The 26338-nt window shown below is 40.5% G+C and overlaps 1 protein-coding gene across 4 annotated transcripts in view; it reads left to right on the top strand.

Moving 5' to 3' along the window:
- The window catches only part of SDCCAG8 (SHH signaling and ciliogenesis regulator SDCCAG8), a 245311-nt gene that overhangs the window by 188417 nt on the left and 30556 nt on the right, over nucleotides 1-26338 (top strand). The window contains exon 17 of one of the 4 annotated variants that reach the window (XM_054501156.2): nucleotides 5888-6019. The exons of the other annotated variants lie outside the window; for them this stretch is intronic. Coding sequence (XP_054357131.1) covers nucleotides 5888-6019 — 132 coding nt within the window. The remainder of the gene's footprint in view (nucleotides 1-5887; nucleotides 6020-26338) is intronic. 4 annotated transcript variants of the gene reach the window in all.

Genomic DNA, 26338 nt, shown 5'->3' with positions numbered 1-26338 from the left:
ACCATGTTGCCCAGGCTGGTCTCAGGCTGGTCCCAAACTCCTGAGCTCAGGCAGTCCACCTGCCTCAGCCTCCCAGGCGTGAGCCATGGCGCCTGGCCAGATCTAAAGATTTGAAAGAAAGTGGCATTTGTTTCTTTGGGTAATTTATTTCCACCAATCAATAATTGTTAGTGAAATTAAAGTTAATACTGGATATTATTTAATTTTATACTGCGTGGTATTCTCAGAAATGCAACTTTGTAATCCACTTTGGAACTGTAAATTAATAAGAATAGTTTCTTCTAAAAGTTTGTTTGTTGTTATAGATAGCATGGACATTTAAGATATAACATCTTTTAGATCTTTTCTTATTCTCAAATTATAAGGGTATCAATTTCTATTTTATGTTGGTAACTTAAATCTTATTTTAATCATTTATATATGTGGTTACTTTTGTATTTTCTTCTTTTAAATTAAAATTCCTAAAAAAAAGTCTACTTATCTCAAGTAAATTTACTTATTCTCACATTAATAACAAACATATATTTTTCCAAATATTAGTTTCTAATGTATTTCTAAAGACTAATAAATTTTTAAGGAGCTCTGCCTGTCTTATATGACCCAGGTTATGTAGAATGGCATTTTATAGAATCAGAAGAGGCCTGAAAGATTATCTAGTCCAACTTCACCTCTCATTGTCTACTGCCACCCTCCATTCTCATCCCCATCCCCAGCACCACATTTTATAGATAAGAAAACGGAAGCCCAAAGAATCAGGTAATGACTCCAGTCTGTTTTCTGGCATCAGGTCTAGTGTTTTCTACTGTACCCACTCAATAACTTATATGCTTCCAGAAATAGGGAGGTGGACTAGTACTAATGATGAAAAGGAAAATATACAATGGACATAAATAATCAGATATTTACCAGAAGCTATTTTGTCCAGTGACCTTGAGACCAGAAGTTGGATGGTTAATTGGAAGGTCAAAAAATACATGACAAGTGATGGATATGTGGAGCTGAGACATATTTTTTGTGTATAAGGATCACCTGATTTGGCACGCCATGTCATTTGCCCTGGATAAACAACACCCAAAATACATCTTTTATTGCACCCAATTTTGATTTCTCCAAACCGAGTGAGGACATAAAGACACTTGGGAAACAGCCTTCATGCAGAATTTGCTATTTTAATGGCCCTTGCCCACCAAATCTTTTACATTTATTTCAGGCACACCTAATTGGACAAACTTTTTGTGTAGGGGGGTGGAAATTTGGCTTTGTTGAATGCTTCTAAATCATTCCACTGCGTTTTCATACAATCAGCAACTCTTTTTTTAACAATCATACTTCTGAATTCAGCAAACATGGAATTACGTTTATGTAAGCAGCACACACAGGCTTGGGAAGAAACACGGCTGACTTTAGGAAGTAGAGCACAACTGGTGGGAGCACAAGCGCCCATTTGTGCTGGAGAGCAGCAGTCATTGGCCATAGTACTGACTGTGCCGTGGACATCATTCGTGTGTTTGACAGAGGGAAAAGGAAAGGGTTAGTTGTTGGGTGATCAGGGTAAGTGGTACTCCATTTAGAGAGCTTCTACTGTTCTTTGGAAGGAACTACCTGCATCAGACAAGTAAAGATGTATAACATAGTAACTGGTTAAGAAGAATCTGCATTGCATTCTCCATGCACTATCTTTCCTCCTTTTTTTAAGACAGGGTCTCACTCTCTTGCCCAGGCTAGAGTGCAGTGGCACTATCACTGCTTACTGCAGCCTCAACATCCCGGGCTCAATTGATCCTTCCACCTCAGCCTCCCGAGTAGCTGGGACTACAGGCTTGCACCACCACGCCAGCTAATTTTTATATTTTTTATAGAGACAGGGTCTCACTTTGTTGCCCAGGCTGGTCTCGAACTCCTGGGCTCAAGCCCTCTGCCCATCTTGGCCTCCCAATGGGATTATAGGCATGAGCCACTGCACCTGACCAATTTTTTTCTTTGTGTCAGAGAAAAGCCAACTTGGAGGCAGAAGAAAGGGAACTTTATCTGTTCCCTTTCTGCTTTCTCTGTTCCTGGCTTAAGAACATCAGCCTCACCCCACCCAGAAACTGGGCCAGTGGAGCTTTTATATACTGAGCAAACCATCCATAGCCACTTGGCAATAAAAGCAGTGGCCACTGTTCAGCCTGGAGAATATACCTCATTTACAGGTTTTCAGGCGACCTGCTGCCCAGTTGGTGCTGCTTGGGGGAGCAGCCATGCTTTCTCGGATGGGGAGCTCATCTACTCCTTGCATAAAAGTCATGGAAGGACTACTTTCTTAGGAGACTGTATGGCTGAAAATACAAATAGCTTCAAATGGGTTTAGGAAACTCTTGGATTAAGAACCCATGCTTGGCCGGGCACCGTGTCTCACGCCTGTACTCCCAGCACTTTGGGAGGCTGAGGTGGGCGGATCACCTGAGTTCAGGAGTTCAGACCAGCCTGACCAACATAGTGAAACCCTGTCTCTACTAAAAATACAAAAATTAGCCAGGCACAGTGGCACGTGTCTGTAATCACAGCTACTCCGGAGGCTGAGACAGGAGAATCACTTGAATTCAGGAGGCAGAGGTTGCAGTGAGCCGAGATGGCGCCACAGCACTCCAGCCTGGGTGACAGAACAAGACTTCGTCTCAAAAAAAAAAAAAAAGCATGCCTCATTCTTAAAAGGCATTATGAATGCATTAAGTCTCATTGCTAAATGAGGAATGAACAAATCAATAGGTAATGAACAACTATTCTCTCTCTAAATTGGGTGACTATAATCCTTCCACTTTTCCTTTTATTTTGGGGGAGGAAGGGGATCTGAGCATCCATTCTATTTTTCTTCCTTAATTAGGTCTTAGTATCTATCAAGATGGTGATTATAGTGTGTGTGTGCGTGTACACACACACACACACACACACACACACACACACACTATCTTACATAACTGCCTGTTTACTCCTTTGCTACACTGTGACCCAAAGGGGTGGAGCAGCACTTTCGCAAATGTGTTTTATAGACAATCCGTCCTTCACAGATAGTCTTTGAAAAAAGGTTTGCATGATATCTTAGTTTTGGAACATACTGCATAAACTATCTACTTTTTAGAGAGTCAAAATGTACATTAGGATATTAAAAGCATTGATAAGTCTTCAGAATTATTAACCGTTTTTTAAATTTGTTATAGTTAAAATAATATAAATAAAAATATTTGTAAACATTTAAAACTTTACAAAGAAAGGTAAGAGGATATGGTGTGAAGAGCTACAGACTTCCCTGTGGGGTGGTTGTTGGGGACATGTCACCAAGCTAAGCGTGTAAATGGTTCCCTGTGGCATTTCTTAGAGGAGCTAAATAGTCTCTGCGTGGCCTTGTGATCATATTTCACCCTTCCTGTCCCAACTGTGACTTTTATTTTGGCTTTATTTCCCTTATACCATAGTGTGCAGCAGGATTCCTGAGTCCTTGCTTCCTAACTCATGGGTTGGGAGAGCTGCTCATGGCTGTAGCTGCTGCAGGCGCCCGCATTGCTGAACAATGGGAGGTGTCATCCACAGGTGAAGCTTGAGGTGTGGTTCATCCAGGCCTTGTCAAGGCATAGATTTAGACAGAAACAGGTCCTCCAGGGCTTGGTTATGTCCATTACTAAATCTGGCTGTAGCAAACAAGGAGAGTAAACATCTTTTCTTTATAGTTCATGGACTCTGAAAAGGGATTTTCTGTTGTTCTGTTCTTCCTTCTTCTCAGCAATCTAGAATCATGTGTGAATAGAAGTAGAGAGGTGGTTGGTGTTTGTTCATGTATTTATTTTATTTATAGTTCTTTCACTCTAGATACATACATTCTTCAGATATGAATTGTGTTCTAACAATGGTAACAGGGGCCTGTGGTAGGCTTCGGGGTTGAAAAGATACGTAAGACTTAACCCTTGTCTCTGAGAATTCACAGTCTGGGTGCTCTTGCCTGGAAGACCTTTTCCTCCCCTGCCTAGAGACCTCTTATTTCCCAAGACCCAGGTCAGCCATCATCTCCAGTACAGACTTCCTTAACGCCACTCTCTGTGTTACTCAGTACTTCGTTCAGACAGCAGTTTGCTCAAACATATAGGACATTATAATTATTCTTTGACTGTCCGACTTGTTTAGACTGTGAACTCCTTAAGGACAGAAACCATACTCTGGTCATCTTTGTATCTCTTGTCTATAGTTCAGATCCTGGCCCTTAGAAGGCATTTACTAAATGAATTTGTAGTCCTTTTTATCTTCTTTTTTAAAATCATCATATTTTTATCATCTTTTTTATCTCCTAAAATTGTAGAAGGGTAAAAATTAGACAAAAGCAGAACTTGATGTGTATGTGCAACATTTAAAAAATATTTTATAACCTCTCATGTATATCTTCATGTTTGGAAAACCTACTCAATATATGTGTGTCTAATTACTATTATTAAGTAATAAAAATCTATAGTTTTATTATATAATGATGCACATCCAGTGGACACTCAATAAGTATTAATCACACTATTAAATATGCTTTGATCTCATTATAACTGGAATGGCTCCCTTGCTTTAGTTAGGCTATTTAACAACTCATTGTGTTATTAGTTGATCCTTATTTTTCAAGGTTTGTAGGTCATGCTTAATGGAGCGACTTGCTAAGGTTGTTAGCAGTTACATAAATGACTCTGACTTTACAAATTTTATGATAGCCATTTGGAATGAATTATATATTTTCCAAGCTTTTGGTTTCCCCAGTGGCTGATACATTAAAGAATAATTGGTAAGTTGCAAAATTTGTGACAGTTTTGTTTTTAAAAAATCAGCTAAATTTGGCTTTTTACATATTGCTAGTGATTTCTGTATCATAGATGAAGGAGATAGCATAGACTTGAGGCTGGGAAACACGTTTCTTCTTTCACATAGCCAGGCAGAACAGCCCTTGGAAGACGATCCTTGGAAACACATTATCATTTCTTGTTCAAACCAAATATACTTAACTTCTGTATCTCTTCCACTTTAAAATCATTATTTTTGTGACCGATCTCTGGAAGTGCCCCAGTTTTTCCACATGGCCCTTAACACATAGTGTTAGTGTTTCATTTCATAGTTCTGATTTTGAATTATGCCTCTGTGTTCACTAGCAGGGTTACCTCCTGTTAGGCCTGACTGGATCATGGAGTCCTGGACTCCTTTTGGCTTTTCGCCTAGAGTAGGGAGGCCTCAGTGACTGCAAATGTGGCAATTCGGGCAGTCCCTTGGCCCTTTCTCCTTAGGTCCACACTCCCATCTTGGGATTCTGTCTTCTCCACTTCAATAAATGGCTCCAAGGAAGAGCTTGAAAACGTGTTTGGATCTGATTGCCAAATTTCTCACCAGAACTATTCTTTCAGGGTGGGATTTTTGAGGTTGGGTAGGGGCAGGGTTAAAAACATGAGCTTTCTCTAGAGGCCAACATTCCCTGATTCTAGGCAGTTAGTCAGTCCTTGTTCCTATGGTAAACGTCTCTGTTTTCTAGCACTTAGATCACTGTATTCATGGCATTCGACATCCTTCTCCCCTCATTAGATTGTGGGGTCTTCAGTGTGAACCATGTGTTATCAATCTCTGAAGTCCCAGTATATGAAACTGTATTGAATTAATGAATGATTCTCTAGGAACTGACATTGTTTTCATTTAAAAGTTGTTAGGTAATGGTTAGGATGAATATAGGCTGATTCCATATGTGTCCTCAGTTCTTTCCACCACGCCATTAGGGTTTGAACTCCTCTGGCTTCATTAGCTATTTTACAACTCCTTTAAGCTACTGTATAGTTTGGTTCATTTGAAACAGAAAACCAGCGAAAAATACAAAAGTGATTGAATACCTATTACGTGATAGGAATTCTGCAGACCTTGGAGATATGGAAGATAAATCAATCACTGACTTCCGGGGATTCTCGTCTGGTGGGAAAGCATGTATTCCAGCGTTGCTAGCCCCTGTTTTAGTAGAGATATGCGTGGACAGCATAGGGTATGTATAACCTGTTTATTTTTGTTTGTTTGTTTTGTTATATAACCTGGTTTTGTTTGTTTGTTTGTTTTGAGACAGAGCCTTGCTCTGTTGCCCAGGCTGGGAGTACAGTGGCGCCATCTCGGCTCACTGCAACCTCCGCGTCTCGGGTTCAAGCAATTCTGCCTCAGCCTCCCGAGTAGCTGGGATTATAGGTGTGCTCCACCACGCCCGGCTAATGTTTGTATTTTTAGTAGAAACGGGGTTTCACCATGTTGGCCAGGCTGGTCTTGAACTCCCGACCTCAGGTGATCCTTCCACCTCAGCCTCCCAAAATGCTGGGATTACAGGCGTTAGGATTAATATAGCATTTAATTCTAAAATGCTGCTAAAATCACTTGTTGAAAAAGAAGTGTTTATTGATATGACAAAATGTTCAAAATATATCCCCTAAGGGGAAATAGGATAAAAGTAGTATACATTATTTCATCTTTTGCATACATAGAAGATATATAATTATAGATCTATAGATGGATAAGTACCCCAAATGTCACATCTTCTTCATACTCTAACTTGTGTATCTCACACATGTAGACTCAAATTTTGCCCCATGTCAGTTTGTACATAGAGCTCAGCATCTCCTTGAGTTTCCCAAAAGATTTCATAGGCACAAACTTACTGCTGATTAGCATGGATTTTACTGAAGATATTATAAGAAGATGGAAAACATTCATGCCAAACCTCCCTTAGAAACAACATAACAATCTCCATTAATACTTAGTTCTCCCCTCCATAGTCCTTTCCTGGGTGCATTCCCAACTTGGAACTTTTTTTTTTCCTATCTCCCGCTTTCCTTAACCCTATAACTTTCTAATTCTTTGCCTTCTCATATTTCTAGGAGCCAAATGTTCTCACCCCCTTCTATTATGCAGAACCATTCAGTTCTGCCGCAACTCTTGTCTTAAATGTACATATTCAGAGTAGCCTGCTTCTTGAGTAAGCACACATTGTACACATGTGCATACGGACACTTACATATATATACTAAATGAAATTTAAGCCAGGCCCGATGGCTCACGCCTGTAATCCCAGCACTTTGGGAGGCCAAGTTGGGTGGCTCACTTGAGCTCACAAGTTCGAGATCAGCCTAGACAACATAGAGAAACCCGTCTTTACAAAAAAAGAAATACAAAAACCAGCCAGGCTTGGTGGTGCGTGCCTGTAATCCCAGCTACTCAGGAGGCTGAGGTGGGAGGATTGTTTGAGCCCAGGAGGCAGAGGTTGCCGTGAGCTGAGATCATGCCACTGCACTCCAGCCTGGGCAGTAAAGCCAGACTTTGTCTCAAAAAATAAAATAAAAAGTTGATTGTGGCCTGCTAAAGTAATTTTGTAACCCACTAAATGGTCATGACCCACAGTTAAAAAACCCTTCCATCAAAGGCCCTTTTAACAACCACACAGCTGCTGAATAAAATTATCTCCCTCTTGCTACATCTCGTTACACCTGCGAGTACATGCTCAGGCGTTTCCATGTGTGCACACACATACAGACAATAGGCCACACACCAGAAAGGAATACAGCAGTGCTCTCTGGGATTACTGGTGTGCCTTCTTCCACTGCACTTTCTGACCATTTCTAAGTTTTCTGCACTAAGCACGTGTTAATTGTGTAAAAGGAAATGCAAACAGTAACAGGCTCAGTTGAGGGTTTTCGTCTTCCCCTTTTCGTTACCTCCCCTAGTAACCCTTGCAAACAGTTAGACTCCTCTATCTCTTTCTGTGTCATACCTTTTTGACTTCTCCCTACCTTGAGATGATCTCTCTTTTTTTTTTTTTTGAGACAGTATCTGGCTCTGCTACCCAAGCTGGAGTGCAGTGGTGCAATCACAGCTTACTGCAGCCTCGAACTCCTGGCCTGTAGGGATCCTCCTCCCTCAGCTTTTTGAGTAGCTGAGACTGTAAGTGTACACTATCACACCTGGCTATCTATCTATCTATCTATATATTTTTTAGAAATGGGGTCCCACTGTGTTGCCTAAGTTGGTTTTGAACTCCTGGACTCAAGTGATCCTCCTGCCTCACCCTCCCAAAGTGCTGGGATTACAGGTGTGAACCACCGCACCCAGCCTGCAATGAGATTCTTACACTGAAATGCATAGATGGGCTGTGAACCTTCAGAAAATATATATAAAACTTAATGTTTACTTATTTCTTTTCTGAGAAGCAGATGCAATTATTCCGTGAGGGCTTTTGTTGTGCCAGGCAAGGTTCTAGGTCTGATCCTTTAGCAGCCTCTCAAAACGTTGAAGAACTGAGTGACTCTTCTCACTCTGTTGTTTTCCTTCTCTGGACTGTGAGCGCCATGAGGCAAGGACTTCATCTGTCTTGTTCATCACTGATTTCATGCTGCTTAGAATAGTGCCTGGAACATAGTAGGCACTCAAAAAGTGTAGTGTTCTGAATGATTAGGCATTGTGAAGTAGAAAATACATTTATCTTATGACTCTCCTTTTCCGGAGTTGATGAGATGTCATGATGTTATTTGAGGGTGCAGGAGGTAATCAACAGTATTCTAGGACTCTGGGAATTCAGACTGGGGATCGCAAAATTTGGAGCAGGTTTTGATTGGCACTCAGGTGGGCATCTGTCTCCGTCCCACCGGCTGTACTCTGCAGTCACTTGTAAATTACACTCTTCTTGGTGGGCTCGAGGCCCCAGCCCAAGACTGCAGGGTCAGTGCAACATAAAAGTCCAGGTCTCCTGACTCGGAGTTGAGACTATGGCAGCACTCTTGAGCTTGACTTTCCCTGGGCTTCATTTAATATGGTTCATTTTGTTTTTGAAGGTAGTTTGTTCCATAGAAACCAGACAGGGTGTTGTTTAAATAGTAGGCTGATGTCTCAATGTAACATATTGGCCCACTGAGCTCTACAAGAGTGTGAATCACAAACCCGCCTCTGTACATTTCTGATATAGTGTGAATGTTCTGGATGTAAGAAAATCCTGTTAAGAATGATCAGGTTATCTCATTTTGCCATCAATCGTATTTTGAAATGTTAAGTTGATAGAATAACTGCTGTTCCTGGCTAAATAGATTCTCTCAACTCCAGCAAAATATTTTTACAATCAGGTAATTCAGCCACTAATCCAAATTTTATTTGGTTTATTTTCTTCAGACTGTATATATAATACTGAGACTGAGTGTTTAAAGTTCAGCTCGTTGTGTAGTATTCCTGTGATAATTTCAGCGCATAAAATAAGATGTTTACAAAAGCCAACCTGAGACCGATATTCTCCAGCAGTTTAGCAGCAAATTCCTACTCTGGGTATATAACAATAATTGGGATCTTTCTATTGGCTTTACATAAACTCAGATTAGTAGTAAAATCTAAGTACCATCCCATTTGGCAAACTCTTAACTTCAAGCAGTCACAAATTTGCTTCTGATTGTGCTTTTCATTCGCACCTAGCTCAGATTTTTGCCTGATGCTTTTTTAAATCCTCTAATTTACATACTGTGGTAAATTTAAAATGAGAACAGATGAATGCTGCTAAACTTTTCTATTTCACTGATGAATATGGTATTTTGCTTTAACTATCTAGCTGTTATATATTCAATGACCTTTAAAACATGAAATAGATACTTCTTTTCATATATACTGTGCAAGATGAATTATTAGTATTGTCTTCCTTTGAAACTATGAAACTGAGACACAGAGGCCAAGCAGAGCATCTGGGAACTGATTTCCACAGGCCTAAAATCAGAGTTTCCTCTTCCCGGGACTCACATCCCGTCAGCCAGGCAGAGAGGCCTGATTCACTCACGTTTGGTTATCTTGGAACTCTGGGAGGTAATGCGTCTACTCTGAATGCACTTCTTTCCTTACCCCACAGCCCCAGTGCACCACAGTCTACATCATTGTACCCGTTTGGGCATGTTGGAACAAGTACCAGTAAGGGAAGAGGTCGCAGGTTTTGAGTGGCTAATAGGAATTTGGCTCCAGCTGAGAATATGTTATCTCACATATTGTTGTTAATAATAATAATAATCGTGTTCTCCAAAAGTGCAAAAGGAGAGTTGGAGAAGTTAAATTATTCAGCAACTGAGATATCTAAAGCCCGTGCTCCTGTACTGTCTTCTGTTTGTCCCTGTTATCTTGTTTAGTGAGCAGCATAGCATTTTGCAAGAGTGGACCGTTCACCTGGTCAGGATTTTGGTCAGCATAACAGATGTGCCATCCACTGTGGTAGGTGTCTGGGGTAATCAGAGAAAACTTCCCAGATACGGTGGAAATAAACTGCTTGACAAAACGAGTCGAATCCACCATCATGTAATTTTCTAACTGTTCATTTGTTTTCAATAACCAAAATCAATATTAATTTTGAAATTATATACACTACTTATGATTAAAATGCTGTAATTCATAAGACAAGGAAAATCTAGGGCACATTTTAAAAGAAAAGTATAATTTTGAAAGGAGGAAATCTATTTCAGAATGAAGAAATGAAAACTTTTGAAAGCTTTAACAAAAAATTCCTAGGGAATTTTGAAGTTTTATTTTGCCCTAACATGAAAAAGTAGGCCAGTTGCTAAACATTAATTGCTTTACTTCCATCTATCTTTATTTTTATTTTTATTTTTTGAGATGGAATCTCGCTGTGTTGCCCAGGCTAGGGTGCAGTGGTGCTATGTCAGCTCACTGCAGCCTCTGCCTCCTGGGTTCAAGCAATTCTCCTGCCTCAGCCTCCCAAGTAGCTTGGATTACAGGTGTCAGCTACCACGCCCAACTAATTTTTGTATTTTTAATAGAGTTGGGTTTCACCATGTTGGCTAGGCTGGTCTCGAACTCCTGACCTCAAGTGATCCGCCTGCCTTGGCCTCCCAAAGTGCAGGGATTACAGGCAAGAGCCACCGTGCCTGGCCTATTTCCATCTATCTTGATCACACTTGATCATGCTGAGAGACTAGAGGCTCTGGAATTTAATAAATGACCCTAATTCAAAATATCTTACTCCAAATTCAGCTTGATAGAAAGCCAAACTGTTGTCAATATATCTCACTTTAAGCAAACCCAACATATTAATCCATATTTACAAAATGGATTAGTTAAGTAGTCATTCTTCACTTAGCAACATAATTCATTGTAGTAAGTTCCCCTTGTAATACGTATACACGTGATTTAGTTTATTAGAACCCTCTGTGTGTGCCACATTTCAAGTGCAAAGTACATTTGATAATGTTACTCAACAAATTAGTTTCTCATTTGTCCAAATATTTGGTTGGGCATTGTTGTGGCCCCTAAGGAAACAAACAAGTGGGTCAGAATGGCCTCTGGACCGAAGGGATGCATGTTGCAGGAGCAAGGACTGTTGGCGTGGGCTGATCACTGGTCTAGAGGCTGTGGGAGCTCAGAGCATGGGCCCAGTCAGTTCAGTCTCCATCATCCTAGTTTTCTGGATCTTCCAACTCCTTGTGTCATCGAATGAACCAGGAGCATGCAGAATTTATCTTGGTGGAAAGCCTTTCTCCTCAGTTTTCTCTCCCTGTTTTGGTTTACTGAACAGGAAAGCCTGACATAATTAGGTCTGAGAAGAGTCATCGGATTCTGCTCTCATCCTTGATCCTGCCGTGGTTGGTAGGGAAATTCACTGATTAATTCTGTGGCTGGCTTGGGTCATGCAGATGACCCAAGGTCACTGGGCTGTTCGGGTTATCAAAAGCTAAATGACGTGGGACACTTCTGGGGATTAGTTTGATGAAGCTGCACAAATATAGTCAGATGACAAATTTGGAGATGTAGTGGCAGAGAAAATAGTATTTTTTAAAAATGCATGCCTCTGAATGTAATAGTAAACCTGTATGAGAGGCTCTGCTTAGAGAGAAATCAGAGTGAGCTATTAGCTGTGCCTATATGTTTATTTTCATATAAATACATCAATAAAGCTAGATTTTTTGCTTTTATTTTTATACCAATATGCCTAGGCTAAAATGGGTCATTCCCAGCATTTAAAAAGGGGGTTAGAGGGAGGGCAATTGGCTTGGTTTTGGTAAAGGGGTAGGGGATTATTTTTTATTTTATTTTATTTAGGGGGCAATCTTCCATCTTTATCTCTTCGTTCTTGATGTGCTTTTCCTGGACCTCGTATTCTGATCATATTTAACTTTCTATTGTAGAATTGGGATGGAAGACCTAGAGTTCAGCTTGAAAATCTTTTGGTAGATGCTATATCTTTAATAAATGTTAAATACAGGCATCACACTTTTAAAGAACATTTGTTTTTAAGGGTCTTTGTGCATTCATCTGAGGAAAAAGCAACCAAATCTGTTTTATTCAAATTCCAAATTCTAGGGGAGCAGATTGTCACAGAATATACAGTGATAAACTTCCAAAAAGGAAAATGGGCGGAAGAATCGTAGGTATTTATCACGCATGCTAGAAACATGGATGCTTTCTGAGGAATCAACAGATCTTCGATTCTCTTTTGGTTGAGTGCACCTTATTTAGTAAAAAAATAGTTTATTGATTATTTCATATTTTCTTCTTTAAGGAAAAATCTTATAAATATTCATATTCAGAATAGCATGTGTCTATTCTGCTGATCCGGAAGCCATAAAAGAAGTTTCATTCTCAGTGTCATGTCGACAATGAAAATTATCACAAAACCAAAAATAATTCATGTAAATGTCCGCATTGTTTAATCATCAGTTTTAGATCCAAAGCATCATTCTTTCTGTTTAAAGTGGTCATTCAGAACTGAATATTTTAAATGACTTATAGGAGCCCTGTAGAAAATATACAGAAAGAATTCACCGTTTAAGTAAAAATATATTTGCTTTGCCTGGCCTGTCAGTTTCCATATTTGCAGTGGCTTCCCATTATTGACTAGCATCACGCATTGAGGATTAGGTTTTCAAATGCAGTGTATTTACTTTTGAACTTCTCTGCTGGTAACAGTCTGTGCATACGTGACATTTGTAATGCTGATGGTTGATTTCAAAGTATAGTATCTAAGTCCAATTTTTCATGCATTTCATGAAGCTTTTGTCCTTAACACATTGATTTAAGTCGCTCAAAATTGATTCTTAAAAGAGAGATCATTTCTATGTTTACATAATTGCAACCTCAAGCGTACTTTGCAGATTTTAGCTGGCATTCTCCAATCCCTCTGTTAAGTGGTTATCAAGGGTGGTTATTACCATTTACAATATGAGGAAACCAGGAGACAGGGATTTTATTGACTTACACTGTGAGACAGCATTGCTGCTAGTCTGTTAATATGTGTTTTCTTCTCTTTTCTAAACAGATTTTAAAATTTGGCTATAATATGTAAGGCATCACTCTCTGGCAGAAATATAATTGTCAGGTGTGCTGCTATGGATAGAGGTCCTGCAGAAAGCTTCAGGACCCATCCCAAAATGACGAAGACACAAGATACAGTTCTGTCCTCATCTTGACTTTTGTGTAGGTCAGAGTGAGTTACTAATTTTAGAAGTGTTCTTGTGAAGACACCTGACTACTCAGCACACACAATCTTAAGGTCTTTGCTGTAAGAAGCTCAAACATCCTTTAGCCTCCCTGGCCAGGGACCCTGGCCTCTGCTTTTGTGTTTCAAGAATTCTCGGTTCTGGCCCTTTCCTTGATTCCCTAATTTCCACAGTTTGACAGCACTGAACGTTGTGTTAAGCTTCTTGCTACCATGTAAAAATTTCCTGACACCCCTTGCAATAATAATTGCTATTATATAATATATAATTATGTAAGATATAATAAATATATAATAATCATCATTGTAATTCTTATCACTGTAGTAGCAGCAGCTAACTTTAGAGCGTGCTTGCTATGTACCAGCTCCTCTTCTAAGCACTTACCTTTTAAACCCACTGAATTTTCATAACCACCACATGAAGCGAGTACTAGCAATATCCCCATTTTACCAATGAGGAAGCTGAGGCACAGTGAGGTTAAGTAACAGGCTGAAGGTCACACAGCTACTATGTGATAGATGCCAAACTTGAACCTGGGCAGTGTTGCTGCCAATTTTGGGAAGAAGGGATGCTGATTTGAAGAATCTTAGCAATATTTTAGCTCCCATAATAGTAAAAATTTTTAGAAGTGCTTCCTGCGATTCCAATCAGATATGGCATTGTTTTATATTCCCATTCTCAGTGATCTCTAAACAGCATTCCTGCCACTAAACTGCCACTGTTTTCCTACAAGGGACATCTGATCAGTTTCTGAATTGAGTCCCAAGATACGTGCTTTAAGCTATTGCATGAATATCTCTATGTGGGAAATTCTTGTGTTCTGATAGATGGAGAAAAATGTGTTGGAGATAGTAAAATATTACCAGTTTCAAATGTGTTTATGTTACCTTAAATTTGAGGCAGATTATGGAGAGTGAGAAGAAAAAGAAGAGGAGCAATAATTTGAAATAAAAGAGTGACAGAAAGGACAATTTGGTAAAGCCTTTCCTTCCCATAATGAAAAAAGTAGTCCCTAGTTATTGACAATTCACTCAGACATTACTGTACTTTACAATAGTCTTTACAATAGTCTTTCAAGGTTTCTTCCAATTTATGATTGAGGAAGTGGAGGCTCGGAGGGAGGAAGTGTGGCCACAGCTGCACAGTCCTAGGAGGGAAAGCTAGAATTTAAATAGATTTGCCTGACTGGAAAGCTTGTGCTCTCACTGAAAGATCATAGTATCTTTCTGCCTCTAAAGAGAAGATGGTCCTGTTGAACCTGGAAAATCAGTGGCTAACATGGGGCTTTTCAAGATGCAATAAGATGGAGGAGGCAAGAGGTTCAGCACGTGCTGCCAGAAACAAGTCACTGAAGAATGGAGGTGTATTACAGAAAGGCTTGGGGGGTGGGGGGTGGAAATAATTGTACCTAAAATGAAAGAAAACACAACCTTTTCAAAGAGTAGGAATGGAAGGTGATACTAAAATATTTAGAAAGCTAATAAGTTTTTGTTTTTTAAGAGACAGGGTTTAACTCTGTTGTGCAGGTTGGAGTACAGTGGCACAATCATAGCTCATGGCAGCCTTAACTCCTGTGCTGAAGCGATCCTCCCACTTCAGCCTCTTGGGTAGCTGGGACTACAGGCGTACCAACACCCTCAGCTGATATTTTTATTTTTTCTGGTGATGAGGTCTCACTACATTGCCCAGGCTGGTCTTGAACTCCTGGCCTCAAGTGATCCTCCTGCCCAGGCCTCAAGAAGCTAGTAAGTTTCTAATCAGTTTGCACATGCTTCTGAGTATGCTAATGCTTTTTTTTTTTTTTTTTATTACCACTCAATGGTAATAAATGGTGATGTGGTAATTCCAAGCTGTTTAGAAAAATTTGTACTACCAAATGTCACTGTCACTCAAGAGATTATTGCATATAGGTCTTATTTTGTTTGTTCTTTTTTAAGGCTTTCTCTGCCTTTCTCCCTTCTGTTAGCATGGCAATATTAATGTTATTGATCTGAGTGGAACATGATGTTATTCACCAGTGTGACATACATTAGATTTGTAAAGAATCTATTTATTAGAACAATTTATCAGGTGTTAATGCTCATACATTATAGTATTTTTTGGTCACCCAATATAGAAATCTCTATTGAGATAAAGAGGCATGATTTTTTTTTCACAAAATGGATGATTTCTTATTTTAAACACAAAGTGTGTGTAGTGAGCACTACTTTCTCTAGGAGGATCTATGGGAGTATTCTGGTGGCACATTGGTCAGACTTCCCTGAGGCGACCTGCAGGAATGGAATTGGTGCCAGCAGGGAACAGTCACTCACAGTCCACCCAACTCACAGTGTGACTGATCACCACGCCAGCCATGTCAAAACTGGACATTTCCTGTTCGCAGAAAGTTGAAGCAGGTTCATTTTGAAGAACATCTGATTGGACATTTAAAAACGGATAAAGATGATTCAGAGGACAAAAAGACCAATTTTCCATTTTCACAAGCTATAGGTAGAGCAGCCCTAGCTAACTGGAACATAGTGTGACTGAAGCATGTTTATCGTGAAGAAAGAGATGGAAATACTGGAGATGGGCCTTGACTTAACTCTATTTCGGTAATGTTGTGGCCACACCAATAAGTCCCCAGCTTCCCTCTTCCCTGTGTAGCTTTTTCTCCTTTTTCTATTTGTTGCATCCCTGACGGCAGCATATTCGACTTGTTCCCTTTCTCAGGTGGTGGAAGTCTGTGGCCTCTTAGCCTGTGCCTCCCAGCACACCTGAAGAAAACCACAATTCCCAGTAAGGCACTGACGCTTGTATCTTATTGCTTAATTATTATATCTATTTAATGCTACTTAGAACATTGTCAGCTGTTGAGAAAAGGTAATTATCACTAGTCAAATGAAAAACACTTTTTTGGCTGCCTCATGGATACACATTTTACTGGTACCTTGATACATAATGAAGCCTGATAGCAAAACTTTTGCTTGTCTCTTCTTCAAGCCACAGCTGTTTCCCTGCTAAATTCATCCCATCTGTCTTCCCTTCCGTAAAGCTGTAGGCAGTATAGCATAAGTACAGAAGCAGTTCAGTGCTATTTTGGATAAACATAGCTGAAATTTGAATCTTTGCCATTTGCGATGCACACATTTTGTTTTACTGCTGTAAAGAGAGCTGTCAAAATACAACTACATGGATAATTTACTAAAATGCACTCAAATATAAGGTTGATCAAAGGGAGAGTACATTGGGCCACTCTGACTATTCCAGTCTGTGCTCTGAAAGGTGTCACTGACCTCGAGGTCCCCATGAATTCTGTTTGGGGAGAGTAGCATCTGAAGTCTTTGCTTTAATTCCGCAGCATGGTTTTGAGGAGTTACCAGTTCCTCGTAACTGTGTCTGTGACATGACTTTCAGAGTCTTTAAGAGGATTTAGAAGTCCATTTTCTTCATCTTCAAAAAATTTGCACTGATGAGAGATGTTTTCTCTTTCTTGGCACAGTCAGAGCTGAGCTACATGACCATTCTGCTGAGTTCTGACATTTATTTCATTGGAACCTTTGTTACCACTGAGGCAGTCTGTTTCATTTTCATCCCATTCCTTATTTCTGGACTATTGGTGCATCTAAATGTACCATGGTACATTTTTAAAACTCAATACTATACAATGCTTTAGAGTCAAGGGAGATGTTTTCTTGAATGAATTCCTCTTCTGAATTCTAAGGAGATTCACTTTCACCTGGCCCACAGCCCTCACACACATATTTACTGCTTTTTCCCATGTGCAAAGGTCTTTTCCAAGCCCAAATGGGTCATGACCTCTTTGAGGGGAAGGGCTAATACCTAATATATTTTGGTAGCCACTGTGATCAGAGCTCATAAGAGGTACTTGGACTTCAGGTAAGTGAAACACATCTTTGGAATGAGATCTTATCCCATTGGTTCTTTACTCTAAGATTTCACTTTACCTTACCCTCTCTCCACCACTTCTCAACCCTGCATCAGTGTAGCACAGAGGGAATGAAGGGGGCTGCAGGAAAGGTTTGGAGGCCAGGCCGAGGATTGAGCCCACTACTTTCTGCCCTTCCCCATTTGCCAGAACTCAAGTCACCTGGCTCACCCAACTGCAGGAGCTGGGATGCATGATCTAGAAGAGGAGGAACCTGTGGAGTGGTGAGCTCCAGTGTTCTCGTTCCTATCATCCCTGCCTCTAAAAATAACCCTCCACAAACAAATGATAGCAAAAGTCATCTCATGCATATAAAGACATGACAGAAAGCAATATCTTTTTAGGTAAGGGGCTGTGTGGCTATGAAGGTAAGGACAGTAACCAGTGAGGTTTCCCTCCTAACACTGTCATACACACATCCTTTTCACAAATGTCATCTTGCTAACAACTATGCAACCTCCTCGGAGTGAAATCTTGGCTGTCTTGTTCTCCACTGTATCCCAACGCCCAGTAAAGAAGACATTGTAGGTGCTCAGAAAATATTTGCTGAGCAAAAATGAATGCATGAATAGTAGAACAAATTTACATTGTATTTTTTTTCACATTATCTTAAAACTCCTACCTTTTGTACAGCCAGAAGACACCAGCATCTATGTGTGCACTGCATTTAAACAGCTTTAGCAATATCATTAGTGCTGTTGGGTCCCCAGCTGCTGCCAGTGAAATTGTTTACCTAGAAAGTCCCCAAGGCCTTTTCTGCACCAAGACATTTGCCTTCTCTCATCTAGTTTTCTTTTGGCAAAGAAAAAAAAACAACCCTAGGCTCTTTGGAAGACAAAAAAAGTATATGACTGCCACACATGCAACCAACTCTCTGCTTCCACCAAAGGTGGAAATGGTTTTGTCAGTGGTTCTTTGAAAGCCGTTTATTTTAAAAGATAAATAAATCTTTCCCCTTACCCTGTGAGGACATCTGATCCACGGCCAATAGGAGCTTTCAAAACACAGTCAAGTCCACTGATGCTGTTCTTAAAAATGCATTCTTTCATTCAACAGCTGCATGTGTTGGACACTGTGCTGGATGCTATGGGTACCAGCAGGGTTCAGTCCTGACTCTCAAGGAGCTAACATTTAGTGCAGGAGGTCGACAGGCACAGTGCACTGTGGTAAGAGCCATGCGTGGGGTATAGAAGAAGGAACAGGTAAGCATGAGGAGGCCAAGAGGGGCTCTGTAGAGTGGCAACACTTGATGGCTAGGGAGAGGCAGTGTATGCAGAGGAGAATAAGGCCCTTTCTCTTCTAATATTTTTTTGGGTTGCACACTTTAGAAAACGATTTTAGACTTAAGACCCAAAATGAGGAGAAGCACATGACTTCTGGCTGACAGCCCTGACATCCCCAATATGAGGACATGATTCTGTGCCTTGCTGGACCTCCTGACTGCCCAGGCAGCCAGCCAGGGCTGCTCCTGTGTCTGTCCAGCCCCAAGACCAGCCTGACAGAAGCCACTTCCTATAATGCCTAATATAGCACAGTCCACTCACGGTATGGGTCTAAAGCCAGATTTTTATCTTGGGAGGGAAAAAATAATATATGTGACAAAAATGTTATCCATGGTAATATTGCTCATTAAATTCACCATATGATTAGGTTTTTGAGATTTTTAGTAATCCACTGACATCCTCTCCCCGTCTTTGTGATGAGTCCAGAGCCTGTGCCTTCGACTCTGTTTGCATGGGTGGTACTCCGACATCTTTTGATAGGGAGGGTAATGAGACCATTCTGCCAGTAGGGCACATGGCCACATAGACTGTTTAAATAATGAAATCTCTTGGAAATACCCATCCAAGGGATGGATGTGAACTCTCAGTGTTCCCATGAGAGCCAGCAGGGGTAGGTGCCATTGGCTAGAGAGAAGGCTGAAAATAACCCTTCATTCAGAGCCTTGTGTAGAAAGTTGGGTTGCTGTGCTCATGTCCTCTTGACCCAAAATTGTTAACATGGTTGGATGAAATGGTGTTCCTAGAGGGGAACACAAGTGGCTATCACGATTAACATGGCCCTGTTTGACACCTGATCCTAAAAGTGATTTTTGTAAATTACAGTTTGAAGCATGTGGTGGCGTTGGTGGTGCTTTTTCTGAATGTTGTTCACTTAGGTTTTCCAGTTACATGAATTGTTTTTGGGGAGCTTACACACCTGTTCTCGTCCTCTGGGGTGGGCTAGTTGCTATGTTATGAACCTTAACCTTTGCATATACCTCTGTTTTATTCATGGGAGGTCACAACTTGGTAATTCTGTCTAGTATTCAAGCAGATTATTAGAAGTGCTTAGAAGACTAATATAGTTAGCATTTGATTTGAAAGGGACAAAGACCAGTTAATAGTTTTCTGCAACTATACTTAATATTTCATCAGGCAAGTAAGGTTGCTGGCACTTAGTTAACTGGGATGCCAAGGAATTGCTAAAAAAAATCAAATTAATACACATTATTACACATATTTACACACATTGAACTATTTCAAACCAGTATTGCTGGAATAAAGACAAAATAATACTGTGTATTTACATAACACCGTAACACCTTTCATCAGAAAAATCTCAAGCCTTCGCAAACTAACTAAGCTGCACAACACCCTGTGAGGTGTGTAGGAAGTAAGGTAGAACAATAAACAAGAAGTCGATGAAGGGAAAAGGCAGGCAGGCAGGCAAGCGTGCTTGCATAGGGTGAGCAAGACTCCTGCTGGATGACCCACTGGCATTCAAGTCCTGGTCACCCCATTGTGAGGACACCTAGATTGAAAGCTCCAGTACATGGTACAGGTGATTACAGACTTGAGTATTCTTCTATGTGTTGTTTTTCCATTCTAATGTCTGTATTTTAATCGAATTGACTGGACAAAGATACAGCATTCCACCTCTACTGGACTGTAACAGTGACTCTCAGTGTGATCAATGATTTGATCATTGTTTCACTTTCCCTAGGGCCAACTAAATACAGTTTCCTTTATTTTTCCTTAGCCAGAATTTTTTTACTAAAGTGTGACAGTTTATTCTCTAGAAATGCCTAGAGATGGCTGGGTACATGGGAAAGGCATGGGTAAGTCATGGTCTCTTTTGGGAGGGTCGGGGCTGGTGGGAACAAATTCATGCCCAGGCCTGCCTCAGTGGCTGCCATGCCCAACACCTCCCATGACAGGCCTGGCCTGGCACTGTGAGCAGAGGGAGCTGACCAGGCCTTCTGTGGAGCATCTGAGACAGGTCTGGAGCTGGAGGCAGTAGAGTGCCAGGGGAACCAACGTGAACACAGGAATAGCCACAGGCCAATGGGAGTCATGAATTTTGCTTTTAGAATTTTGGAAGAGCATACATTAACATCTTTAAATCAATTTTGAATGTACTATATTCTATTGGATATTCGAAAAGTTTAGTCCTGAAACTTAGTACTCATTCAATTATCCCATGCAAAGGATTTATTCACCTCATCCTTTGAGAAAAAAGAACTTTCTGTATGTTAGTCTTTCACACAGCCTCTGTTTCGGCTTAACCTTTCAGATTTTCAGATAATTTAGGTGTCACAGATACCCATGATAGGATCGTTTTTCAGACACTATAATTTAAATGTCTCTGAAATGTAATAAATAGAGCTTTGTCTGGGTTTTGGAAATGATGTTTTCTTCCCAAACAGCTGTTCATTTGTATTAACACTTTTTTCTGTCTCTAACAGAAAGGCAGCATTTCTTTTTTATGTATAGTCTCATCTGCCTTTTCATCATGTTAACTGTGTTCAGTCTCTTGTCTTGGTATTATTTTTAATATCCTGTACCACAGGCAGATGACTAGCATGACCTCAGGGCTTTCTGAAGAGAAGATACCATTCATTTTTCCATAGCCAATTCTAGGGCAGACTCTCACTATCTTCGTGAGGCTGGCTAATTTCATTACCTATTCAATTCATCTGAGACCATTTTGGTAAACGCGTCGAAATAGCAATGCAGTATGAGCAAGTCTTTGCTCCTGTATTTAACTGGCAAAGCAAAGGACTTTGGTTTTCATTTTGAGGGCCCCAGTTAACACCCAAAGGATGGAAATTTCTGAGGGCCTGATGAAGATGGTGAGAACTGGCATTTGATATATATCAACATTTGATTTATTTGATATATGTCATCTTCTAACAAACTTGTGACGTAGGTAGGAGAAGTATTGTTAAAATTAAATTTTACTTTGAAGAAATTCAGGCCCAGAGAGGCTAAATGTCATAGATTCCCATGGCTGGTAGGCTGGGCCTCATACTGTTTCCTACTTAATGCCTCTGAGATTCATTGGAGAGAAGAGTAGTTAACAGTGCGGGTTCTGAACCCAGACAGTTTAAGTTCAAATCCTGTCTCTACTATTTCTGTGCTATGCGATTTTAGGGCAAGCTACTTAACATGGGAGTAAACTTCTTCATCTGTAAAATTATGACAGTTGTGTTACCTGTGTCACAGTCTTCTCTCAAGGATTGAATGAGTTATTACACAGAAATGTTAAGAACAGTTCAGAGCACATAGTAAGTACTCAACAAACATTAGCTAGGTGAATTGTTTAAAGTGTCCAGCACAGGAGGCAGCCTGTAATAGGAAATGAGCCTGTATTATGCCTGGGAGGTGATGTTACACAGGTCCTATTGAGAGTAGACAAGCTGACTAAGGAAGGCGCTCAAGTCCGGCAGGGAAAGTTCATTCTGCCCATACTGTTAGCAAAGTTAGAATATAACAATACTTCTGTTTTTGTGGTACAACCCAGGACTATTCCAGCCTATTAAATTAATGAGAGGCAAATAATTGGCAGTGTCTCCCATTGGGGAACCAAGTCTCACCCTGGGTGGAGCAGTTAATATGCAGGTCTCCACTCTGGAGGGATAGGAGTGCTGCTTCCTCATGCTGCATTCCAGAATCCTTTCTAGATGCCTTCAAGATTTATACCCTTAAAGTTGGAAACCTGGAGGGCACCTTGTGCCCAAACAGCACTAAATTCCAAGTAACACATCTCCATTCATAACCTATTGTGCATAGACCCTCCTGGACACTGCTATTGGCCATTGACTGATTATGTGATCAAAGATTGATGAATCTGGAAGCACTGGAGGGATAGCAAAGGCTTTCATTTTTTTGTTTGTCTTTTTAAATCCTGTTCCATGTTCCACTTTGAACTGGATTGAAGTCAGCAGTGAAATCAGGAGTGTGGAAGCTGTGGTACCAGATGAGAGAACCAGTGAGAGAGACTTGGCTTATGGCAGTCAGTCCAGCTCCAGTCAGATAAAGGAGACACCAGTGAGGGAGTGAACAGAATGGTAGAGAATAACCCAGCTGAGATTCCAGCATCCTTTTCATCTATCATCAGATACAAGAGGAGAGTTCACAAGAGCAGCCCAGTGGTTTTATTCGGAGAGAGTTGTCTGGTTAAGCACATATGTGCACCACAGATCCACATTGGAGTTCCACCTGTTTACATTTCTTCATATCAGCATCTGATCAGGAACCTCCAAATGTTCTAGCATCCTTTGCAAATAATTTTGATTTAGAAGCCTTCTCTGGATAGTTCATTTTTACTGAAAGACTATTCGCTTGATAAGAAATTTCTGACAATTTTAGTTATGTTAAGTCAGATTCCACATATATAATGACAGCTTTGTTGGTGTGTATTTGTGTGTGAAGCATTGAAATGCATGTCACGTCCTGCCATCTTATAAAGAACACTGCCTTAATTTTTAACTATGCTGTAGGGAGCACCCAGCATTCATACACATGTATGAGTGTATGGCAACATACATAGGATGATTGAACCATGAACTCTGTAAAGTTTGGTAGCATACACAGAAATTTGGTAAGGACAAGGATTTTTGTGCTACAAAACTTCATTGTCAAATGCCCAGTAGCTTTAGGTGAGTTCCACCCAAGGACCTTGTTGTATGGACAAAAGGGCACAGGATTTTCCAGCCATTGCTAAATAACGGGTTTAGAAGACAGACCTGGGATTGTGTTCCAGCTTTACCACTTACTCCCTGTGTGAACTTAGGCAAGATATTGTAGCATCTCTTAGCCTCAGTTTCCCTGTCCATAAAATGAGGATCATAATATTATCAATAATACCTTCTTCAAAAGGTTGATGTTAAGTGTTGTTTTTTTTTTTTTTTGAGACGGAGTCAGCTCTGTCACCCAGGCTGAAGTGCAGTGGTATGATCTTGGCTCACTGCAACCTCCGCCTCCCAGGTTCAAGCAATTCTCCTGTCTCAGTGTCCCCAGTAGCTGGGACTACAGACGTCCACCACCATGCCCAGCTAATTTTTGTATTTTTAGTAGAGATGGGGTTTCACCATATTGGTCAGGCTGGTCTTGAACTCCTGACCTCAGGTGATCCACCTGCCTCAGCCTCCCAAAGTCCTGGGATTACAGGCATGAGCCACCATGCCCGGCCTGATGTTAAGATTTTAAAATGGGGCCAGGTGCAATGGCTCATACCTGTAAACTCGGTGCTTTGGGAGATCAAGGTGGGAGGATCACTTGAGCCCAGGAGTTTGAGGCTGCAGTGAGCTGTGATCATGCCAGTGCACTCCAGCCTGCATGACAGAGGAAGTCCCTGTCTCTAAAAAAATTAATTAATAAAAATAAAATGGCTGAAAAAGCATTTAGCATAGTAACTGCACATAGAAAGGGCTCAATACATATTGTTTATTGCTTTTGCTATTTTTATTATTGAATCACAATTACCTCATTCATTAGATAGAAGATATACTTCCTACATAACAGAGCTGGGTTTCAGAGTTGACTAAGCTAATGTATGTGAAAAGTACTTTGTATATGCTCTGAAGCACCCTGTGAAAATAATAATGATTGTATGTTTATTTACTGAGGATCTACTAAGCACCAGTCACTTTATATACTCTCCAATTCTCACAACAATCTTGTGAGAGACATAGTATTATTTTATATAGCAAATGAAGAAACAGGCTTACAAGGATTTGCTTAGGATCATGCTCAGATTTCAACCCAGATCTGTTTATTTTAAATTCAGATTTATCCTTCTACAAAGCCACATATCAATGATGATAACCTTGAGAATTGCTAATAATAGTTTCTTGACTTTATTAATGGTTGAATTGGACTCATATTATCTAGTTTAGGCTGATTTGTCATTTTTTTGAGTAGTATAGCACCCATGGCCTGCTTTTTTTGTTAAAATGTATGATTTTGATGAAATGCACTTAATACATCCTCACTCACAAACTTGCATATGTAGCTACCTACAAAAGATATTTGTACCACTAAGCCCTTGGCTGTGAAGGCAGTTCCAAATAAAAGAACATGTCAGCAGAGTCCTAAGCAATGGCAGTGTGGTTGAAATATACATGCTGTCCTCAAGGTGAATAATTTGAAGGGCATACTTTTTTGAATGGATAAATTCTGATTTTTATTATAATTTTCAATGCTTTTTCAGTCACTCCTCATGTTTTTACATTTCAGTTACATGAATTTTCATTCATATTGTGGATTACAAGTAAACTGAATTTACAATTTGATGCCCCTGCCTGCATACTAATGATAACTAGCTTATTGCTCACCAGCTCACAGTGATCTGCTCAGATTGGCATATTGGACCCTGGGCATATTCATGAGGTAATGTATCTGCCTGCGAGTGCATGTGTGCATCTGGAACCTAGCGTATTGTAGGGAGATAGGCATGGCCTTTTCAGTTTGGTCCCTTCCTAGCTACAGGGCTTTGTGAAAATGTTTTTTTTTTTTTTTTAATCTTCTAAGCCTCAGTCTCCTCATCTATTAAACTGGAATAATAATACCCATCTCTCAGAGTTTCTTGGCAAGTAAAGGGGTACTTCAGATAACGTGCCCCATACTCAAAACATGTAACTTCCCCTTCCACCCTTCTTTGTTCCAAAAAAAAAAAAGTATAACAACAGTAGAATATTTGCTTTGCTTTTTCACTGGATCCTCGTTCCACACACAGGAAAAACCATGTCTGATCAACAACACAAGGTCTAAACAGATTTACAAGGAGATCAGATGCTTCGCCTTTCACCTGACTGAGATGAAGCCACCAACGAGGCTGTCCCATGTGTGCAGTGCCTTCTGCCCAGATGTGGCGCAAGTGCTCCAGCTGCCCCTGATGGGGCTGGGGCCTCAGAATCCCCCTCAGTCTGCCTTTTGGGTTTTTGCTCCTAAAGCATCCTGGCCATCATCACTCACATGTGCTCACCAGGTTTCGTTTCTAGTTCAGAGGAAACCCATACTTTTCACCTGTGGTTTTTTGATCCCTGGCCTGATGGAATATTTTTCTAATGCCTCCACTTTTCCCAACTGCTCTAAGTTACAAATGGCCAGATTTCAGTCATTAGGAGAGTAGAATTTTTTTTTCTTTTTCTTTTTCTTTTTTTTTTTTTTTTTTTTTTTTTTTTGCAGCCTGTCTCACTGGGGGCTGGATTCCAAGGAAGCAGCCCGTGCACTCACAGGCCAGGAGAGCCAGGATTTCAACGGTGTCAACAATCTTTGCTCATCACACCAAAAAAGCCCTGTGTCGGTGCCGACTCATTAGCATACAGCCGTGCTGTGCTTGCTAACAAAGCAGGCTCTGGGTATCTGCTAGTTTCTCAGCTTGTCTGTCTTCCTTGACCGAAAAGAAGAGAAGAAATAGATTCAGGCAAGGGTGCTGTCCCCCTCCTGTGGCAAGAAAGCATCACAAGGATTCCCAGAGAGAGCGAGCTTTGAAGTGATTTTAAAGTCACCATCCTTGGGAGAAAGGAGGCTGTCCACCCTTTGTTTTTCTCATCTTCTTTTCTAGCATCAGCAAGCAAAAGAGAAATCGCTATGTTCTCTAGTTAAAAATGATCGAGCCCTGAATACTTCCTGGTCATCTCTTTCATAGTTTTTGTTGT

This window comes from Pongo pygmaeus, chromosome 1 (genome assembly GCF_028885625.2).
Source record: "Pongo pygmaeus isolate AG05252 chromosome 1, NHGRI_mPonPyg2-v2.0_pri, whole genome shotgun sequence".
Taxonomy (NCBI): Eukaryota; Metazoa; Chordata; class Mammalia; order Primates; family Hominidae; genus Pongo; species Pongo pygmaeus.
The sequence above is the reverse complement of the archived record's forward strand: the minus strand, read 5'-3'. Positions and strand labels throughout refer to the sequence as shown.